The sequence below is a fragment of the Hemiscyllium ocellatum genome, chromosome 39 (genome assembly GCF_020745735.1).
Source record: "Hemiscyllium ocellatum isolate sHemOce1 chromosome 39, sHemOce1.pat.X.cur, whole genome shotgun sequence".
In the NCBI taxonomy this organism is placed as follows: Eukaryota; Metazoa; Chordata; class Chondrichthyes; order Orectolobiformes; family Hemiscylliidae; genus Hemiscyllium; species Hemiscyllium ocellatum.
The window spans coordinates 20333633-20352891 of NC_083439.1; the positions used below are offsets into that span (position 1 = coordinate 20333633).

Below are 19259 nucleotides of genomic sequence, written 5' to 3' on the forward strand. Positions count from 1 at the left end.
TGGATCCTAAATCCCCGAGAAGAGCCACTGCTGCCCAATTATCCTGGAGGCTTTCCTAATTAAAACAATGGGGATCTTGTCAAATCTCCAGCCAGCAGGTGAGACCTTTGTCGTCGAGATTAAATTCTTAATTTAGCAAGCCATTCCAAGGAAATTCGCAGGACCATCATAATATAAACTTCCAATACCAAGCCACAAAAGGAGGTATTAAGTGAGATGACCAAAAGCTTAGTCAACAGAAAGGAGAATCTTAAAGGAAGCAAAAGAAATCGAAAGCTTACAGAGCAAATTTTAAAGCTTTGGCTTTTGGCAGTCACAGATCTGGCCACTACCAATGCAGTGATTTTTCAGGCATGTACTTTTATGAAGTAAATTACATTTGTGACAAGGATGAAAGACAATAGATCCAATCTTCTCAATACTTAATTGGAGGAAATTTCTGCTTGTTCAGAATTGGATGATGATCAAACATCTCACAATTTAGAGACAGCGGAAGGATTGAGGGAGATAGTTATGAAGTAGAGCTGGCTGCCATCAGTGTACAAGTGGAAACTGAAGCTGTGTTTTTGGATTGTGCTGCTGATGGGCAGATTGTAGATGAGAAATGGGGACTGGAGCAAGGATCAATTCCACACACTTTCATATTTATTGTGCTTTCAGTCAAATGTTCACATATGTACACAGATATACATATGCATACAAATATATCAATAGCATTGCATACAGTCATCGCCAGATCTGGCTTCAGGCATGAAAGATGATTGGCTCTTTATGCCATTACAGTACATGTATATAAGAATGGAAAAGTTATCAAGTGTGGAACTAATGGAAAACAATGTTAGTGAGTGGATTGAAACATTTAGTATAATTATATCTTCCAATAATTTCATAAGGCTATGACCTGTGGCAGTGGAATTTAATTTTCATTTGAAGTCTTGAATTTCCAGTTATTCCACATTATTCAAGGCAAATTCAAATCACATCAAGTGACTGTGTCTTGCAGCCATGCAAGATACAGCCATACAGTCATTGAGATGTACAGCATGGAAACAGACCTTTCAGTCCAATCCATCCAACCACATATCCTAAATTAATCGAGTCCCATTTACCAGCACCTGGCCCATATCCCTCTCAACCCTTCCTATTCATATACCAATCCAGATGCCTATTAAATGTTGTGATTGTACCAGCCTCCACCACTTCCTCTGGCAATTCTTTCCATACACGCACCACCTTTTGTGTGAAAAAGTTACCAGTTAGGTCGCTTTTTAAATCTTTCCCCTCTCACCCTAAACCTATTCCCTCTGGTTCTGGACTCCCCCAACCCAGGGAAAAGACCTGGTGTATTTACACTATCGATGCCCCTCATGATTTTATAAACCTCTATAAAGTCACCCCTCAGTCTCCAATGCTCCAGGGAAAACAGATCCAGCCTATTCATACAGTACATTATCCAAACACATGACATTTTTGCAGCAGTATATTAAGGAAAAACGTAGCATGTGGCACTGACTAATGCAGGTGCTTTGTTTTGCCCATGCTGCAGGCTGGGGAATTCCTTGGACAGCTCAATTGCAAAGTATTGACTCTTGAAAGAGATTATAACATCATGGATATATGTTGTGATATACAATAAAGGACTCTTACAACGAATTAAGTAGATTTGTTAAGCTGAGGAATTTAATGTTTTTAGATCACTTATATTACAACCATAACTTAGGAAATTGTGTCTAATTAGTTGAACTCAAGCGAATTAAATTTCATCAGAGGAGATTAATTTCAAATATGTTGAATGTGTATAAGAAATCACCATCATTCTCTCAGACAATGCAAATACTGTGATAGAATTTTGCTGTGAATGTTGCTACTTCTGAAAGATTCTGGACAATATCATGTTAATTTAAATAGAATTTGAGGGCACAAAGCAGATTTGTATTTATATATTGTTATTCACTATCACCAGAAGTCTCAAAGCATTTTTCAGTCATGTAAATGCTTTTGAAGTTCACTCACTGTTCTAGTGCAAGAAACAGTACAAAAAAATGTGAAGGGCTCCCATAATATAGCAAATGAGTAAATTATTTTTTTCTCTCACATGTTGTTTGAGGGACAGATTTTGATGCAGAACATCAGGGATAATTCTCCCATAACCCTTCTAAAACATCATTGGCTAACCAGGCAGACGGGATTTCAATTTAACTTCACAAACAAAAGGCAGCACCTCTGACTGTGCAGAGCTCCTTCAGTACTGCACTGGAGTCAGCCTTTATTCTTGGCCATAAGCAGGACACAAACCTAGAAGAATCTGACACAGAGGTTGGCTTGGTACCAAGCTAATGATCTCGTTGAACATTTGATGGATTGAATGGTCTATTTGTACTTCAACATCTTATTGTTTAACTAAGCCATAACTGATATTAATTGGTTTCCTTTTAGCTCTCTGCCGCAACACATGCTGCCCTTGAAGCGGCTGTGGAGGGGACGAGACTGTCACACACCACCTTCTGGAATGTGCCTATGCAAAGGAAGTCTGGAGAAGAATGCAGTGGTGTTTGTCGAGGTTTGTCCCGAGCAGCTTCGTGACGCGGGACTCCATGCTCTACGGTCTATTTCCCAGGACGCAAACGGAGACGAACATCAACTGCACCTGGAGGATCAACTCGGTGAAGGATGCTCTTTGGTTTATCTGAAACCTGTTGATCTTCCAGCTGAAGGAGCTGACCCCAACTGAGTGTTGTGGACTGGCACATTCCAAGGTCCAGGACTACGTGCTGAGGGATGCGCTGAAGCTTGGGGCAGCTGCCGCCAAGGCGCAGTGGGGAAAGACCACCATGTAACATCTGCCTGCCTAAGAAGAACAGGGGGCCCACTCAGTAATCGGGCTCCACTGAAGCCTCAGCTAAATATATGGATGGTAAACATACAGACGTGTATATACGAATGATTAATTCCGATCTCTGTATGTAAAGAAATGCAAGGTGTGCTTATGAATGGCACTACCAATTGTACAGATCATCAAAATATTTATTAATAAAGTATATTTTTAAAATAAAAAAAACTTTCCTTTTAGCTCTTATCTCCCTCTGCTGAAGCTCTACTCTGACTAATTGCACCATGACAAACTCCCATTGGCCATGTTTAAGGTCAAATAACAAACATGCACAGGCTATTCCATTACGAAGCGTTAAAAAATCAATCCTATTCTCGATTTGGAGATGCCGGTGTTGGACTGGGGTGTACAAAGTTAAAAATCACACAACACCAGGTTATAGTCCAACAGGTTTAATTGGAAGCACACTAGCTTTCAGAGCGACGCTCCTTCATCAGGTGATTGTGGAGGGCTCGATCGTAACACAGAATTTATAGCAAAAATTTGCAGTGTGATGTAACTGAAATTATACATTGAAAAACTGATTGTTTAATCAAAAAATTGATTAATCCTATTCTCTTTCAACATCTCCATATGCACAGTTTGCCACAGGTATTTTAGACAGCAATCAGGATTTTTCCCTTCCTAGCCTAGGGCATTGAAGCATATTGTAGCACTCTTAACAGTTTAACCTGAGGTGTTCAGGTTGAGTTCTGAGGAAGGGACGCCAGATCCAAAACATTAATTTTGATTTCTCTTCACAGATGCTGCCAGGCCTGCTGAGATTTTCCAGCAACTTCTGTTTTTGTTTCTGAAGTTTTCTCATTCATATGGCTATCTACAGTATTTTGTTTTATACAATGTGACTTCTGCCACAAAACAACCCACAATATCTGAGAAGCACCTCATTTACAAGAGAACTCAAAACAGATACATTTAAATATCATTGTTTTGACAATCAATAAAAACAGGTGCTGACCATTTTCTACTGAGTTAAAAAAAAACACTATTCCCACAAACAAAATGATGCGGTTGTACAGGACATTGGTTAGACTAATGTTGGACTATTGTGCGCAATTCTGGTCTCCATCCTATTGGAAAGGTGTTGTGAAACTTGAAGAGGTTCAGAAAAGATTTACAAGGATGTTGCCAGGGTTGGAGGATTTGAGCTATAGAGAGAGGTTTGCATAGGCTAGCGCTGTTTTCCCTGGAGCATAGGAGGCTGAGGGGTGACCTTATGGAGGCTTATAAAATCATGAGGGGCATGGATAGGATAAATAGACAAAATATTTTCCCTGGGGTGGGGGAGCATGCACCAATCTTTCAACCTTTCTCTGCATTTAGTACAGACCATCTTTACACTTATATGACAGATGGTAAAGTGATACCTGCACCTCCCATAGCACCATGATTAATAGTTCATCTTTGGCCTACATTGACCTCTTTTTAAGTCATTGCTGCTAATGTAGGCATTATTCAGATGCTAATGTTCAATTTGCAAGCACCAATGGCATGGTGCAATTGCCTTTGACCTGAGTCAAAGGGTGAGAGGGGAAAGATATAAAAGAGACCTAAAGGGTAACTTTTTCATGCAGAGGGTGGTACGTGGAATGAGCAGCCAGAGGAAGTGGTGGAGGCTAATACAATTGCAACATTTAAGAGGCATCTGGGTGGGTATGTGAAAAGGAAGGGTTTGGAGGGATAGGGGCCGGGTGCTGACAGATGGAACTAGACTGAGTTGGGATATCTAGTCGGCGTGGATGAGTTGGACCGAAGGGTCTGTTTCCGTGTTATACATCTCTATGACTCTATAGATTTGTGTAAAGTGAACCCCCGTCAAACTTACTGAAAGTAATCACTAATCTGTGAAAAATATCTATTAAAAATTATAATATTGTAAGTACAACAACACCATAAAAAGAGACATAATTTAAATTGAAATTACTTTGAATGCAGATAATTTATTTCACTGATAATTCTTTTGAGTGAGCTATTAGCTGTATCAAGTAACATTTTGGTTTTATACAAAACTCAAATTATTTTGTGCTCGCATGAATATGGTCAGGTTTAATGTCTATAGAATTTTATCCTCAGACTGTGACTTGATGAACCTGCAATGCAACTGCTGGTCTATTGGCCTTAGAATATGGCAACAACATCCTCCAGAGCCATGTTGGTACAATAATCAGACTTAAAACAAGACTGTGAACTTAACAGTTGATTGCATATGATGTAAGATTGTATATGAAGTCAACTTACTCCATGCTCTGACATGCAAAGTCGCCCAATTGTGGCTCATCATGGCCCCTCACTGGCTTTGCCAATATAATCTAGCTGTGGTGATCTAATCTGTTGTCAATGTTGCAGAGGGATCAGGGTGTTTTGGTACATGAATCATAAAAGGCAATCATGCAGGTTCACTGTGTGATTAGAAAGGCAAATAGAAATTTGGAATTATTGTAAATGGGATAGAATGTAAAACAACGGCTGTTTAATTGTAGTTATACAAGATCTAGACTACAGCTGGAGCACGAAGTACAGTTCTGGTCACCATATTTGAACAAAGATATGATTTCATTAGAATCAATTCAGAGTGGCAGACACAGGGACACAGTTTTTTAAGACTATCTCATAAGATAGTGGAGGATGTTTCTTTAAATTTATTTCAGACTTGTTTTTGATAGGTTTTTGATTCACAAGGGAATCAAGATGTAATGATTGTAACAAAGGCAACCAGGTGGACCTCACAGAATGAGTTCCCTATTTGGGGCTGTTAACCTGGTCCAATCAGGGAGTCCTCGGCTGACAGATATAAACACTAGTGTCAGAGGTCCTGCTCACTCTGTGTGCTGACTCTGAGAAGGCCAGACCAGTGTCGAGTACTATGTACGTGTAAATAAAGGTTTCCTTGGTGTTGAGATACCAGCCTCTCCGGAGATATTTCACAAGGTTTCTGAGGAGCAGACAGGAAAATGAAATTGAGACTACAACCTGATCAGCTAGGATCTAATTGAATGTCAGAACAGGCTTGAAGGGGTGAGTTTCAGAATACCTCCGGTGCAGAAAGAGGCCATTTGGCCCAATGAGTCTGCACCAACTCTCAGAAGAGAATCCCACCCATACTCAGCCTCCCATTTTATCCCTGTAAACCCACATTTACCATAGAGTCATAGAGTCATACAGTATGGAAACAGACCGTTCAGTCCAACCAGTCCATGCTGAATATAAACTCAAACTGAACTAGTCCAACCTGCCTGCACTTGGCCCATATCCCTCCAAACCTTTCCTATTCATGTACTTATCCAATGTCTTTTAAACATTAAAATTGTAACCACATCCACCACTTCCTCAGGAACTTCATTCCATATGCGAACCACCCTCTGTGTAAAAAAATTGCCACTCATGTTTTTTTTAAATCTCTCTCTTCTCACCTTAAAAATATGCCCCCTAGTTGTAAAATCCCGCATCCTAGGAAAAAGACAACTATCATTAACTCTATCTATATTCCTCAAAACTTTATAAACTTCTATAAGGTCGCCTCTCAATCTCCTATGCTCCAGTGAAAAAGTCCCAGTCTAACGAGCCTTTCTTTATAAATCAAACCTTCAATGCCTGGCAACATCCTGGTACATCTCTTCTGAACTCTCTCCAGCTTAGTAATACCCTTCCTACAACTGACCAACCAGAACTGGACACAGTATTCCAGAAGATGCCTCACTAATATCCTGTACAATCTCAACATGACTTCCCAACTCTTATACTCAAAGGACTGAGCAATGAAGGCAAGCATGCCAAACACCTTTTTAACAACCCTGTCTATATGTGATGGAAACTTAATGAATTATGTACCTGAACCCCTAGGTCCCTCTGTTCTGCAACACTACCCAAGCTCCTACTATTAATTGTAAAAGCTCTACCCTTGTTTGTTGTACAATTGCAATACCTCAGATTGAACTCCATTGTCATTTTTCAGCCTATTGACCCATTTGATCAAGATCCCTTTGTAATCTTAGTAAACCTTCTTCACTGTAGGCCAATCCACCGAGCCTGCATAACTTTAGCCTGTGGGAGGAAACTGGAGCACCTGGAGGAAACCCACACAGACATGACGGGGGAGCTTGCAAACTCTACATAGTCAGCCAAGATGGAATCAAACGTGGGTCGCTGGTGCTGTGAGGCAGCAGTGCTAACCGCTCTGTCATCGTGCTGCCCCAAAGTGTACACCTGCTCTGAAAAACATATCTACTGTATTACATTCAATTTTCTACCAGAATACTGCAGTAGCCTATAAAACATTTTAGAAACTATGTAAATGCTGGTACTGGTAGTCCTCACTGATAGCAAACTACTTGATCTAATCATGAGGAAACCAAAGGAAAAGGAGTGAATTTTCAGTTGGAACTAATGGGTACTAGGTCAAAACTACAGCCTTGTGCTGAAAAAAAAATATGGTAGGCAAAAAGTATTGGAAAATACATTGTGACAAAGAAGGTCAGAAAGTGATAAAGCTAATGAATGGGACAAAAATTTAGTAGAAATAACAAGAAGAAAGACTAAATTGTCATGAGATATAATGTCATAGAGTCATACAGACACAGAGATGTACAGCACAGATCCTTCGGACCAACTCGTCCATGCCAACCAGATATCCTAAATTTTATTGTGTCCTCAACTGGCATCACAGTGATTAGAAACACTGATAATTCTACTTGCCAGCACTTGGCCCATATCCTACTAATCCCTTCCTATTCATATACCCAGCCAGATGCTTTTTTAAATGTTGTAATTGTACCAGCCTCCACGCTTCCTCTGGCAGCTCATTCCATACCCACACCATCCTTTATGTGAAAAAGCTGCCCATTAGGTCCCTTTTAAATCTTTCACCTCTCACTCTAAACTTATGCCCTCTAGTTCTGGACTCCTCCAAACCAGGAAAAAGACCTTGTCACTTAACCTATCCATGCCCATCACCCCTGGAGGAAAAAGATGTTGTGAATAAAATGGCAAAGATAAAAACTCAAAAATCATAAATGTTGGCACTCAGAAAGAACAGTATGAAAAGAAAGTAATTGTACAGTTCATCTACAGCAGCATCTATAGAGAAAAAAGAGTTCAAAGTTAACATTTTAGAGTATAATAACATTTTCACAATAAAAACTATAGTTTGTTCTTAATTCTTACACTATTAAATATCAAAAGGTGATAGAAAGTGTTACTCAGATTGCTATTTACAAGTGAATATTCCCCCATGAGTAAGCAGAAAAACATTGAAGCTATTTTTAAAGTGCATCTATTATGAACAATCATGTGTTCCAACTTAAATTTATTGTGAACATTTAGGTGTGTGTTCTCATTTGAAACAAAGCTTGTTGTGTCTTATGGAATTAGACATTAGCACCAGCTCTGTTATGATCTTATCTTAGTGGTTAGGACAAAAGTGCCCATTGTATTTCAGTTTAGATTCTTTGGAGGCAGGGCTATACATATTAAAAGGAATCTACACATTTTTTGCCAAGACACTATTTTATCCTTTTCTTTCCTGCTGAAGTTCCACAGGCAATTGGGCATTTTACTCAAGAGTATATTTGTCATATGTGCGTCCAGATGGTGACAGCCATTTGTGCAAAGATTGGAGTCATTGCAACCAAATTTTATTGTATCCCCAACTGGCGTCACAGTGATTAGAAACACTGATAACAATTTTTCACTAAAATGTAACAACCGGGCTGCCATGCACTTGGGGTTAGTTAAAGGATAGTGAACAAAATTAACCTAAACAAATGAAATAGGACCAGAAATAGACCTTTGTGTCCCTCATGCCTCCTCCATCATTCAGTAAGAATGAAGCTGATCTGTCTGTGGATCAGTGGTGCTGGAAGAGCACAGCAGTTCAGGCAGCATCCAACGAGCAGCATTCTACATTTCCATTCATCCACGATACCCCTGCCTAACAAGAATCCATTCACCTCTGTCCTAAAAGTAGTCAATGGCCCCAACTCCACCCAACCCTGAGGCAGTACTTTCCAAACCACTAAGAGAAAATGAAATCCCCTTCTCTGTTCTGAAAGGGTGACCTTCTAATAGTAAAACTGTGCCCCCCTTTCCTGGATTGGTCCAAAAGAGGAAACAAGTTCTGAAGAAGGGTCACTGGACTTGAAACATTAATTCTGTTTCTCTCTCCACAGTTGCTGCCAGACCTGCTGGGTTTCTCCAGCAATATCTGTTTTTGTTTCCTTTCTACATCCACTTCGTCAATACCATTCAGGATCTTATACACTTTAACTAAGTCACTCTTCTGAACTCCAATGGAAAAAAAGCTCAGCCGGTCCAACAAATTCTCATAACACAACCCACTCATTCCATGTTATCTCCTTCAACAACATGTTGTTCAATTTGATTCCAATTTAGTTAGCTAGCTCAGTTGGCTGGAAGGCTGGTTTGTGATGTAGATTGACACCCAACAGCACAGATTCGATTCCCAGACGAGCTGACATTACCAGGAAGGACTCTACTTCTCAATCTCTCCCTCTCAACATGCTGGCCCTCAGGTTAAATCACCACAGGTCATTTCTCTCTAATGATAATCCACTGTGGTCCAATAGGACTACAGCAACTTTACCTTTGTCCTTTAGTCCTACATGATCTCCTGACTCTACAGCTCATCAATCTTATTTCTTGCTTTATATGCGCACAATAAATCCAGTTTAGATCTGAATGCATTCCCTATTACTCTAAACCCACTTAATAAATTGTTATTTCTTACTCCTGTGCGAGCTGTCTCCCAGTTCTTCAGATGAATCTGTTGTTGGTACACATTCGTTTGTGGACCATGAGCACTGACTATTCACTATTTGTATTTAGTGATTTACAACTGCTCAGTTAAATCCTTGCCCTGGCAGCAACGTACTATTCTGCATCCACATCTGTGGACACCAAAACATCTGTAATCTACCCAATTTTGTTTTTTGCTCATTCCTTATTTTAACATATAGAGGTTTACAAAATTATGAGGGGCATGGATAGGATAAATAGACAAAGTCTTTTCCCCGGGATCGGGGAGTCTAGAACTAGAGGGCATAGGTTTAGGCTGAGAGGGGAAAAATTTAAAAGAGACCTACGGGGCAACTTTTTCACACAGAGGGTGGTACGTGTTTGGAATGAGCTGCCAGAGGAAGTGGTGGAGGCTGGTACAATTACAACATTTAAGAGGCATTTGGATGGGTATATGAATAGGAAGGGCTTGGAGGGATATGGGCCGGGTGCTGGCAGATGGGACTAGATTGGGTTGGGATATCTGGTTGGCATGGATGAGTTGGACTGAAGGGTCTGTTTCCATGCTGTACATCTCTATGATTCTATGTCTTTCAAAGCTATAGCCATCCAATTTTTATGATTTTGTAGTTTTACATTCATATGCTATGCTCTATTTCTTTATCAGTTTCTTGGTTTTCCTTTGTTGAATATTAAAATCCTCTCAATCTTCAGGCTTACAACATTGCTTGGCAACTTTATGAGCCTTTCCTTTGATCTAATACTATTGCAACTTCCCTTGTTGGCCAAGGCACTCTTTTTGGATAATAGTATAGTAATAGGAGAAGATTCACAATAGCTTTTAAAAGGGAAGTAGATAATAGTAAAATTTTGCAGATGCTGGGAATCAGAAATCAAAACAGATAATGCTGGTAGTATTAACATGTTTGATAGTGCTGATGGAGAAAGAAACAGGGTTAAAGGTTTGGGCTGAATCATCTTTCAACTTGGAAAATGTTAGCAAGTTAATAACGTCTTTTGTTTCTATATTCCTAGTTCAAGTGAAAGACCAGAAATTTGGTTTCTGTCTCAACAGCTATTGCGATACTTCTGGATAAGTTTTCAATTAGACAAGAAAAAAATGTTATTGTAAATTATATTTGCTAAATTAATATGCCAGATGTTGTCTTTTTTCAATTCATTCATGGGAGGTGGGCATCACTGGCTGGACAAGTATTTTTTGTCCATTCCTAATTGGCCTTGAGAAAATGATGGTAAACCATTTGCCTGAACTACTGCAGTCCACGACAGAAAGGTGCATGGACAGTGTTATTATGAGGGATGGTCTAGGATTTGGAACCAGTGACAGTGGAGGAAAAGCAATGTAGTTCCAAGTCAGGATGGTGAGTGGTTTGGAGAAGAAGTAGCATGAGGGAGATTTTCCAGGCATCTGCTGCCCCATCCTTCAAGTTGGTAGATGTTGTGGTACCAGAGTGACTTACTGCAGTGTATTGTGTAGATAGTAAATAATGATGCCACTGTACCTCAGGGGTTTAGGGAATTAATGTTGATGGTGTGGATAAGGTGCTAATCAAGTGGCATGTTTTATCCTGAATGATATTGAGCTTCTTGAGTGTGGCTGGAGCTTCATTCATCGAGGTAAGTAGAGGTTATTCCATCACACTCCTGGCTAGTGCCTTGTAGATGGTGAACAGGCTTTAAGGAATTAGGATGTGAGTTACTCACCTTAGAATTCCTAACCTTTGACCTGCTTTTGCAACCACTGTATTTATATGGCTGTACCACTTCAGCATCTAGGCAATAGTATCCCCCGGATGTTCATAATGATAGCCGTGCAATTGAAGGTTGAGGGAAAGTGGTTAAATACTCCCTTCTTGGAGATACGAACAAGCACAAATGGTACTTGCCAATTTTCAAACGTGGATATTGTCAAAGTCTTGATGCATATGGACGCAAGACTCTTCTGGATTTGAAGAGCTATGAACATTGTATCATCATCAGTTCACATCTTTTGAATTTACGAGGAAGTATCTGAACTTGATTGGGCCTAGGACGTTACACTGAGAACCCCAAATGATATCCTATGGCTGAGATTACCTTCCTTTATGCTAAGTTTGCCTCTGACCAACAGAGCTTTCCCTTTAATTATTGTTGACTTTCTATCTGCACTTGGCTGATGCTGATAATTGAGAGTAGAGTGATGAAGAGTAATTAGTTGGGCTGGACTTGTTCTAATTTTTTGCACATAGGACATACCTGGACAACTTTCCACATTGCCAAGTAGATACCAATATCTGGCCTATTAAATCACAGTCTTTTATGCTATAGGAAGGATCAAATGAGAGGCAAGGGAGGAGGGGCATTTTTGATTAAGGAAAACATTACTGCTGTATTTAGAAAGGACATTCCTGAGGGATTATCCAATGCATCTATATGAGTGAAACTCAGCAATAAGATGGGAATGATCACCTTAATGGGATTGTACTACTGGCCCCTCAATAGTCAGTAGGAAACTGAAAAGCAGATGTGTAAAGAAATCTCAGATATGTATAAGCATAATAGGATTATAATATTAGATGATTTTAACTTTCCAAACATAGACTGGGATTGCCTTAGTGCTCAGGGCTGGATGGGAGAAATTTGTTAAAAGTGTTCAAGAAAATTTTCTTTATCAATATGTAGATGTACATACTTGAGAAGGAGCAAAATTTGACCTTCTCTTGAGATATAAGGAAGGGTAAATGACTGAAGATCACTTTGAGTCCAGTGATGATAATTCCATTAGTTTTAAAATAGTTATGGAAAAGGATAAGCCTTACATAAAAATTAAAGTTCTTAACTGGAGTAAGGCCAATTTTAACGGTATGAGACAAGAACTTTCAAACATTGATTAGAGTAGACTGTTGGCAGGTAAAGGATGACTGGCAGGTGGGAGGCTTTCAAAAGTGAGAGACAGTATGTTCCTATTAGAGTGAAGGATAAGCCTGGTAAAAGGAGGGAACAATGGATGATCAAGAATAAGGAAGAAGGATATGTTAGGTATACACAACTGGGAGCAAATGAATTTGTTGGAAGAGTATAAGCTGATCTTAGTCAATTTGGCCAATGGGCTGAGGAAAGGCAGATGGACTTTAATTTGTATAAATGCAAGGTAAGAGAAAGTGAGGACTGCAGACATTGGAGAGTCAGTGTCGGAAAGGGTGCAGCTGGAAAAGCATAGCAGGTCAGGCAGCATCCAAGGGGCAAGAGAGTCAACATTTCTGGCATAAGCCCTTCATCAGGAATGTGGAGGAGGAAGAGGGATAAGAGATAAATAGCCGTTGGAGGTGGGGCTGGAGGTAAAGTAAGTGGAAAGGTGATAGGTGGGTGCAGGTAGAGGATAATTGTGATGGGAGTGGGAGAATGGAGCAGATAGGTATGAAGGAAGATGGACAGGTAGGAGATGTCAAGAAGTGGTGACAAGTTGGAGGTTTACATCTGGGATGAGGTAGGGGGAGAGGAGATTTGGAAACTAGTGAAGTCAATATTGATGCCATATACTTGAAGGGTCCCAAGTTATAAGTTGAGGCGTTCTTCCTCCAGTTAGCGGGTGGATTTGATTTGAGTTGATGAGATGGGTGGATGTGCAAGAAAATCTCTGCCAAATGTGAGGCCTTGGATGCAGGTGAGGGGAGAGGTATTGCATTTTGGTAAGATAAATAATTAATACAATTATTATACAATTAATGAAAGGATAGTGTTGTCAATTACAGAGTCCTAGGGGAGCAGGATCTTGATTCTTTGGAAGTTGTGTCACAGGTAGACAGAATGGTTGAGAAGGGATTTAGCACACTTGCCTTCATTGCTCAAACCATTGGGTATAAGAGTTGAGACATCATTTTATGGTTGTATCAGACATTGATGAGTCTACTTTTGGAGTACTGTGTTCACTCTGCTTTTGGAAGGACGTAATTAAATTGGAATGGGTTCAGAAAAAAGTTACAATGTTATTACCAGGACTGGAGGGTTTGTGTTATAAGAAGAGGTTACACAGGCTGGGACTTTTTTCACTGAGGGCAGGAGGTTGAATTTTAGAGTCCCTAAAGTGTGGAAACAGGCCATTTGACCCAATAAGTCCACACTGACCCTCCGAAGAGTGACCCCCCCAACCCTATTACTCTACATTTTGCCCTAAAACACCTAAGGAGCAGGAGAATTGATGTTTTGGGCATAAGCCCTTCTCATTCCTGAAGAAGGGCTTATGCCCAAAACACCGATTCTCCTGCTCCTTGGATGCTGCCTGACCTGCTGCGCTTTTCCAGCAACACATTTTTCAGCTCTGATCTCCAGCATCTGCAGTCCTCACTTTCCCCTAATACACTTAACCTACCTATCCCTGAACACTATGGCCAATTCACCTAATGTGCACATCTTTTTTGGATTGTGGGAAGAAACTGGGGTACCCAAAGGAAATCCATGCAGACACATGAGAATGTGCAAACTCCACACAGACAGTAGCTTGAGGCTGGAATCGTGGGTCACTGGCACTGAGAGGTAGCAGTGCTAACCATTGAGGCATCATGCCCCACAATTGAGAGATGACCTTATATGGGCTTATAAAATCATAAGGAGCACAGATGAGGTGAATAGCAAAGATCTTTTCCCAAGGTTAGGAGAGTTCAAAAGGCGTGTTTTTAAGGTGAGAGGAGAAAAATTTAAAAGCAACCTGAGGGACAATCTTTTCACACAGAGGGTGGTACATGATTTTCCTGCTCCTCAGATGCTGCCTGATCTGCTATGCTTTTCCAGCACCACTCTGATCTAAACTCTGGTTTCCAGCATCTGCAGTCCTCACTTTTGCCATATATGGAATGAACTGCCAGAGGAAGTCGTAGATGCTGGTGCAGTTACAACATTTAAAAGACGTTTGGCGAGGTACATAAATAGAAAAGGTTTAGAGGGATATGTGCCAACACATAAGCAAGTGGGACTAGTTTAGTTTAGGAAGTGTGGTCAGCTGGACTGAAGGCTCTGTTTCTGTGCTGTATGACTTGGACTCTACAATTATATTTTAGTTTTAAATGTATGCTACTTAATATTTAAGAAATAGTCAATTATTTAAATATCAATGCAGTTTAAAAGAAGTTTGTGTTGCACCTCAAATGTGCTGTCTAACTGCTTATGGTGAAAGTACAGAAAGGGCTGATGAAGGTTCTTGTGGTAATGGTAGTGTCCCTACCACGGAACCAGGAGGCACGGTTTAAGTCCAACTTATTGCAGGAGTCTGTATGAACATCAATGACCAGGCTGATTACAAATATCTACAGAGGGATGGTTTATAACATGAAGAGACACTTGTAGCACAATGGGAGTATCTGAGCTAGGAAACTCAGGTTCAAGTTTAGGCCCTCTTGTGACGCAGGGATAGTGTCCCTACCCCTGAATCAGGAGGCCCCCAAGTCCAAGTTTCACCTAATCCACAGATGGTAATGACATCTCTCAACAGGTTGTTTAGAAAAATACGTTAAATTTTTAAAAAATGCCCTTCCGGGATTCACCTACTGTTCAACTTTTGTTTCTACAGTGGGTTGGGCGTATAATGGGCTTGGCTTGACTTGACATAGGCTGCTATGTTGGATGACATGTCCAGGCTCAATCTGGGCGGGGCTGACCAAGCAGGTGGGGGTCAAGCTGCGTGACACGAGGGACAGAGCAGGGGGCGGGGCCATGATTGGTGGTGGGCGGGGATTGCGCCGGCGGGCGGGTCGTGCGCTGGAGGGGCGGGGTTGGACGGAGGGGCTGGGTTGGACGTGGGGGGCGGGGTCGGACGTAGGACAGGAGGACAGACGGTTGTGGGCGGGGCCGAGTAGGGAGGGGCGGGGCCACGGTGCCGGAGGCCCCCGGGGCGAGCGACGGGGGCGGAGCCAAATCCGAGTGGCGACGTGTTTACGTGACGGCGACAACCAGCCCTACCCTGGCCGACAACATGAAGCTTGGAGTCCGAGAGGCAGTGTTGGCGAGGGGCTCCATTTGACAGCGGCTGAGTACTGAGCACGAGAGGCGAGGGTGGAAAGCAACGTCTTGCGGCGGAGCGAGGATGGAGAGAAGGAAGAAGGAGGCGGCGGCTGCGAAGGTAAACCGACCAAGCACCGGGTGTTTGTGTGTATGGCACTGGCTTGTTTGTGTTGAGGAGGACAGGCCTTGAAGGGGCCCTGAGTGGAAAATTTCCTCCGGATCTGGGCAATCGAGTCCAACTCGCCATAGCCTCCAGATTTATATGCTGTTTGTGGCTGATAATATTGTTTGTTTGGGTTTTAATCGGAGTTTGCTAATCTGACATTTCGATCCCTCCACTTCTGAAAATCCACCCTTTTGTTTCTCATCAGGGAATTTTAATTGCTTTCGATTTTCAAAACATAACATTGAAGTAACATTTAAAAACATGGTTTAATTTTTACCCTTGGGTTTTAATCACCACAGTAGGCTGCAATTCATAAGAATTAACGCATTTCCAATTTGGACACTTGGCCTAGTCATAAATCGAGTTTAAACACTTGCCCCGTGAAACAATCAGGAAAGTCAACTTGGAACAATTCTAGATACAACAAAAATAAAACACTTCTTATAAATTATTTGATCACTTGCAGTTGAGCTACAGTAATTTTACGTTGCAACATGTATCTGATCCTATGTACCTGTTACAAATGATAAGCTACCCTACAATAACAGGGTTATCTTAAGTATTCTTCTAGGAATGTGGCCCAACTGGTGCTGCAGCAGTAAGAATCACAGGAAATGTTTGACTGAAGAATGATTTTTTTTACATTCTATTGTGGAGACTGATATACAGCAAAGATCTTTTGTAGTGAGTCAAATGTCACTCACTAAAGTTCAATTCTAGTATTTATTATTTGGTTGTTTGTAAAAAATCTAAATTTTCAACTACTGTATACAACTTGAAAACATCAACAAATACATTTTAGATTTAATTTTTGAACTATTTTAGTTGAGTCAACTAACATCAGTTTATTCACTTTGTTACTCAGTACTATAGAAGAACTGCCTGTGTAATTTGCTGTTCTGGTTTAAAATGTTAAACTGCACTGTTTCATGTTGGCATTGATATATGTTAGTTCTTTACTTTCTTTATCTTTTGAAGTTGTTTTATTTTTAGCAAGTAAATATGGAATTAGCTAAAGTTGAAGTTATTCTTGAGTAAATACTACACCTATATGGAAGTTAATGCACATTGAATATATGTACTAAATCAGTTGCCCTTTGAAGGAAAAGTGTTTTAAATTCAGTATTTCTGCAAACACTTGTTTGAAATTGAAACCTAAAAACAACTTGCTACAAATCATCAGTATAATTCTTGAGTGTTAATAATTTGTTTAACAATTACTATGATTTAATTATATGTTTATATTATTTATAGAATTAAATCAATGGATTGTGTTTAGTTTGTATTAATACCCTAATATTCATGACTCCATTCATAATTTTACATTTGTTCTTGTGCATAAAAGTATACGGAGAAAATATGTAAATAAACAGAGAACATCTCAAATAAAATGTCATTAATCTTAACTGAATTCAGTCCACTCCTGGCTGGTCTCTGACATTGTACCCTTTTGCAACTTTGAGGTAGTTCAGAACCTTGCTATCTGTGTCTTAACTCGCAGCAAGTTCTGTTGTCCTGTTCCTCTGTCACTCCTAAGCATGCTGACATTTATTAGTTCCTGGTCAAGCAATATCTTTAATTTAAAATTCGCTTTTCTGTTTTCAAATTCCCCCATGATCTTGCCTGTCCCTCTGTTTCCATTCTCCATGAACCCCACAGTGCTTTGAGATACCTGACTGCCTCTTTGTTCCCATTCATAGTTGCTCCATCATTTGGTGATTGTTCCCAGGCCTCGATCTCTATAATTTTCTCCCCACACCCAGATCTCTCTGCCTCTCTACATTGCTTTCCTGCTTGAAGACATTTCTTAAAATTTACACCTTTAAAAATGTTTACCTGTAAGATAGAGTATCTTATTTTTGTATGCTTCCGTGATATGCCATGGGATGTTTCACTGCATTAAAGGTATAATAAGTTGTATAATGAAATAGTATGCAAGATATTATAAAGTCATCATGTGATATTGTAAACTTGTTTAATTTATTATTATACAAGAGCACAAATAGCACTATGTTTCACAAACAAAACTGAAATGATACTGTTGTTACATACGGCAGAACAACGGGGATTACATAGATCATTTAATGTAGAGAGTGGCAGAAAATTGCAGTACTACATTTGGTAATACAATAAATCTTTGACAAAAGAGTCTGTTATGTAATAGGTGTTGCCATATTGTTCCTAGATTAATTTTTCAAGATATATATTGCAATATTGCAACAGGGATTGAGAGGTTACTGATCTTTTAGAGCGTTGCAGGTGAATCTCATCTGTGTGCATTTGAATTCTGGTGCCATAGGCAAAATGAGTGATTGCATCTCTGGTTAGATTTCCTAAATGATCTGAGAAATTTAATTAGTTGCATTGATGACAGTCTGCTCCAAAAACATAGCATTGATATCCTTTGTGACTATATACATTAAATAGGACACGGAGAAACAAGCTGTCCAAAGTGTTTGATGTTGATGGTAATGCTATGCTACCACACAACCTGCTCTCCAGATAACATTCCGTTGCTGATCCCATAAGACCATAAGAAATAGAAACAGGAGTAGGCCTTTCAATCCCTTGAGTCTATGGTGCTTAATGTTACGTGGAGTGAATTGGCTGGAGATTGACCTCTGAAAGATTTTGGTTTCCTCTTGAAGCCACTACTATCATCCACGCAAAATGGATGGTTGCAGGTGCTTCAACCTTGCCTTTTATGCTGATGTGCTGGGCAAGCTGGGATCCTTCCTCGAATGTGTTGTTAAACATCAAAGTTGTATCAAAGTAGGATCAAGTTTTTATCAGTCTTTATACTTTTCTTCACTGATTCTGGAATTCCTTTCAAAATCTAATCCACATTTTATATTGCATGTCTACTTTTGATCTCTATCTTCCATGTTCCAGTTAATAAAACAAAGATCCATACAAGTTACATCAAAATAATGAACTTGAGTCCAACAAAATGCACTGTACCATTTTCTATCCCTTCTATTTATTCTGTTAGCATAATTATATTGACTTTATCTTCTCTTCCTGTCCCTGTATTACCATGCTTATGTAGATTGCACAGACCCTTTCCATGCTGCATAGTCACAATTGGCCAGGCTAATGGATTCCAAGCCCCCTCAGACATAGCTGAGTGAATTTTACACATTCCATTCATCCGTTATCTGAGACAATATTCTTTTGCATCTGTGCATCTGTGCTCAGCAGAAACATCTTAAAAACACGAAATATAGGAACAGAAATGCATGTTGAATTTGTTCATCATACAAATTGTGACTGTTTTTTACCTCAACGCCACTTTTCCATGCTACCTCCATATCCCTTGATGTCCTTGGTATCCAGAAGTCTATCGACTTCTGTCTTGAACGTGCACTGTGATTGAGCTTCCACATTTTTCTGGATTAGAAAATTCCAAATATTCACCACCATCCATGTGAAGACATTCCTCCTCATCTCAATCTAAAA

General features: G+C 40.1%; 1 protein-coding gene across 2 annotated transcripts in view; it reads left to right on the top strand.

The window, feature by feature from the left end:
- Positions 1-15564: 15564 nt before the first annotated feature.
- Positions 15565-19259, top strand: part of secisbp2l (SECIS binding protein 2-like) — an 81973-nt gene continuing 78278 nt past the window's right edge. For both annotated transcript variants that reach the window (XM_060853000.1, XM_060853002.1), the window contains exon 1: positions 15565-15752. In XM_060853000.1, the coding sequence (XP_060708983.1) occupies positions 15717-15752 (36 nt within the window). In that variant the 5' untranslated portion in view covers positions 15565-15716. The remainder of the gene's footprint in view (positions 15753-19259) is intronic.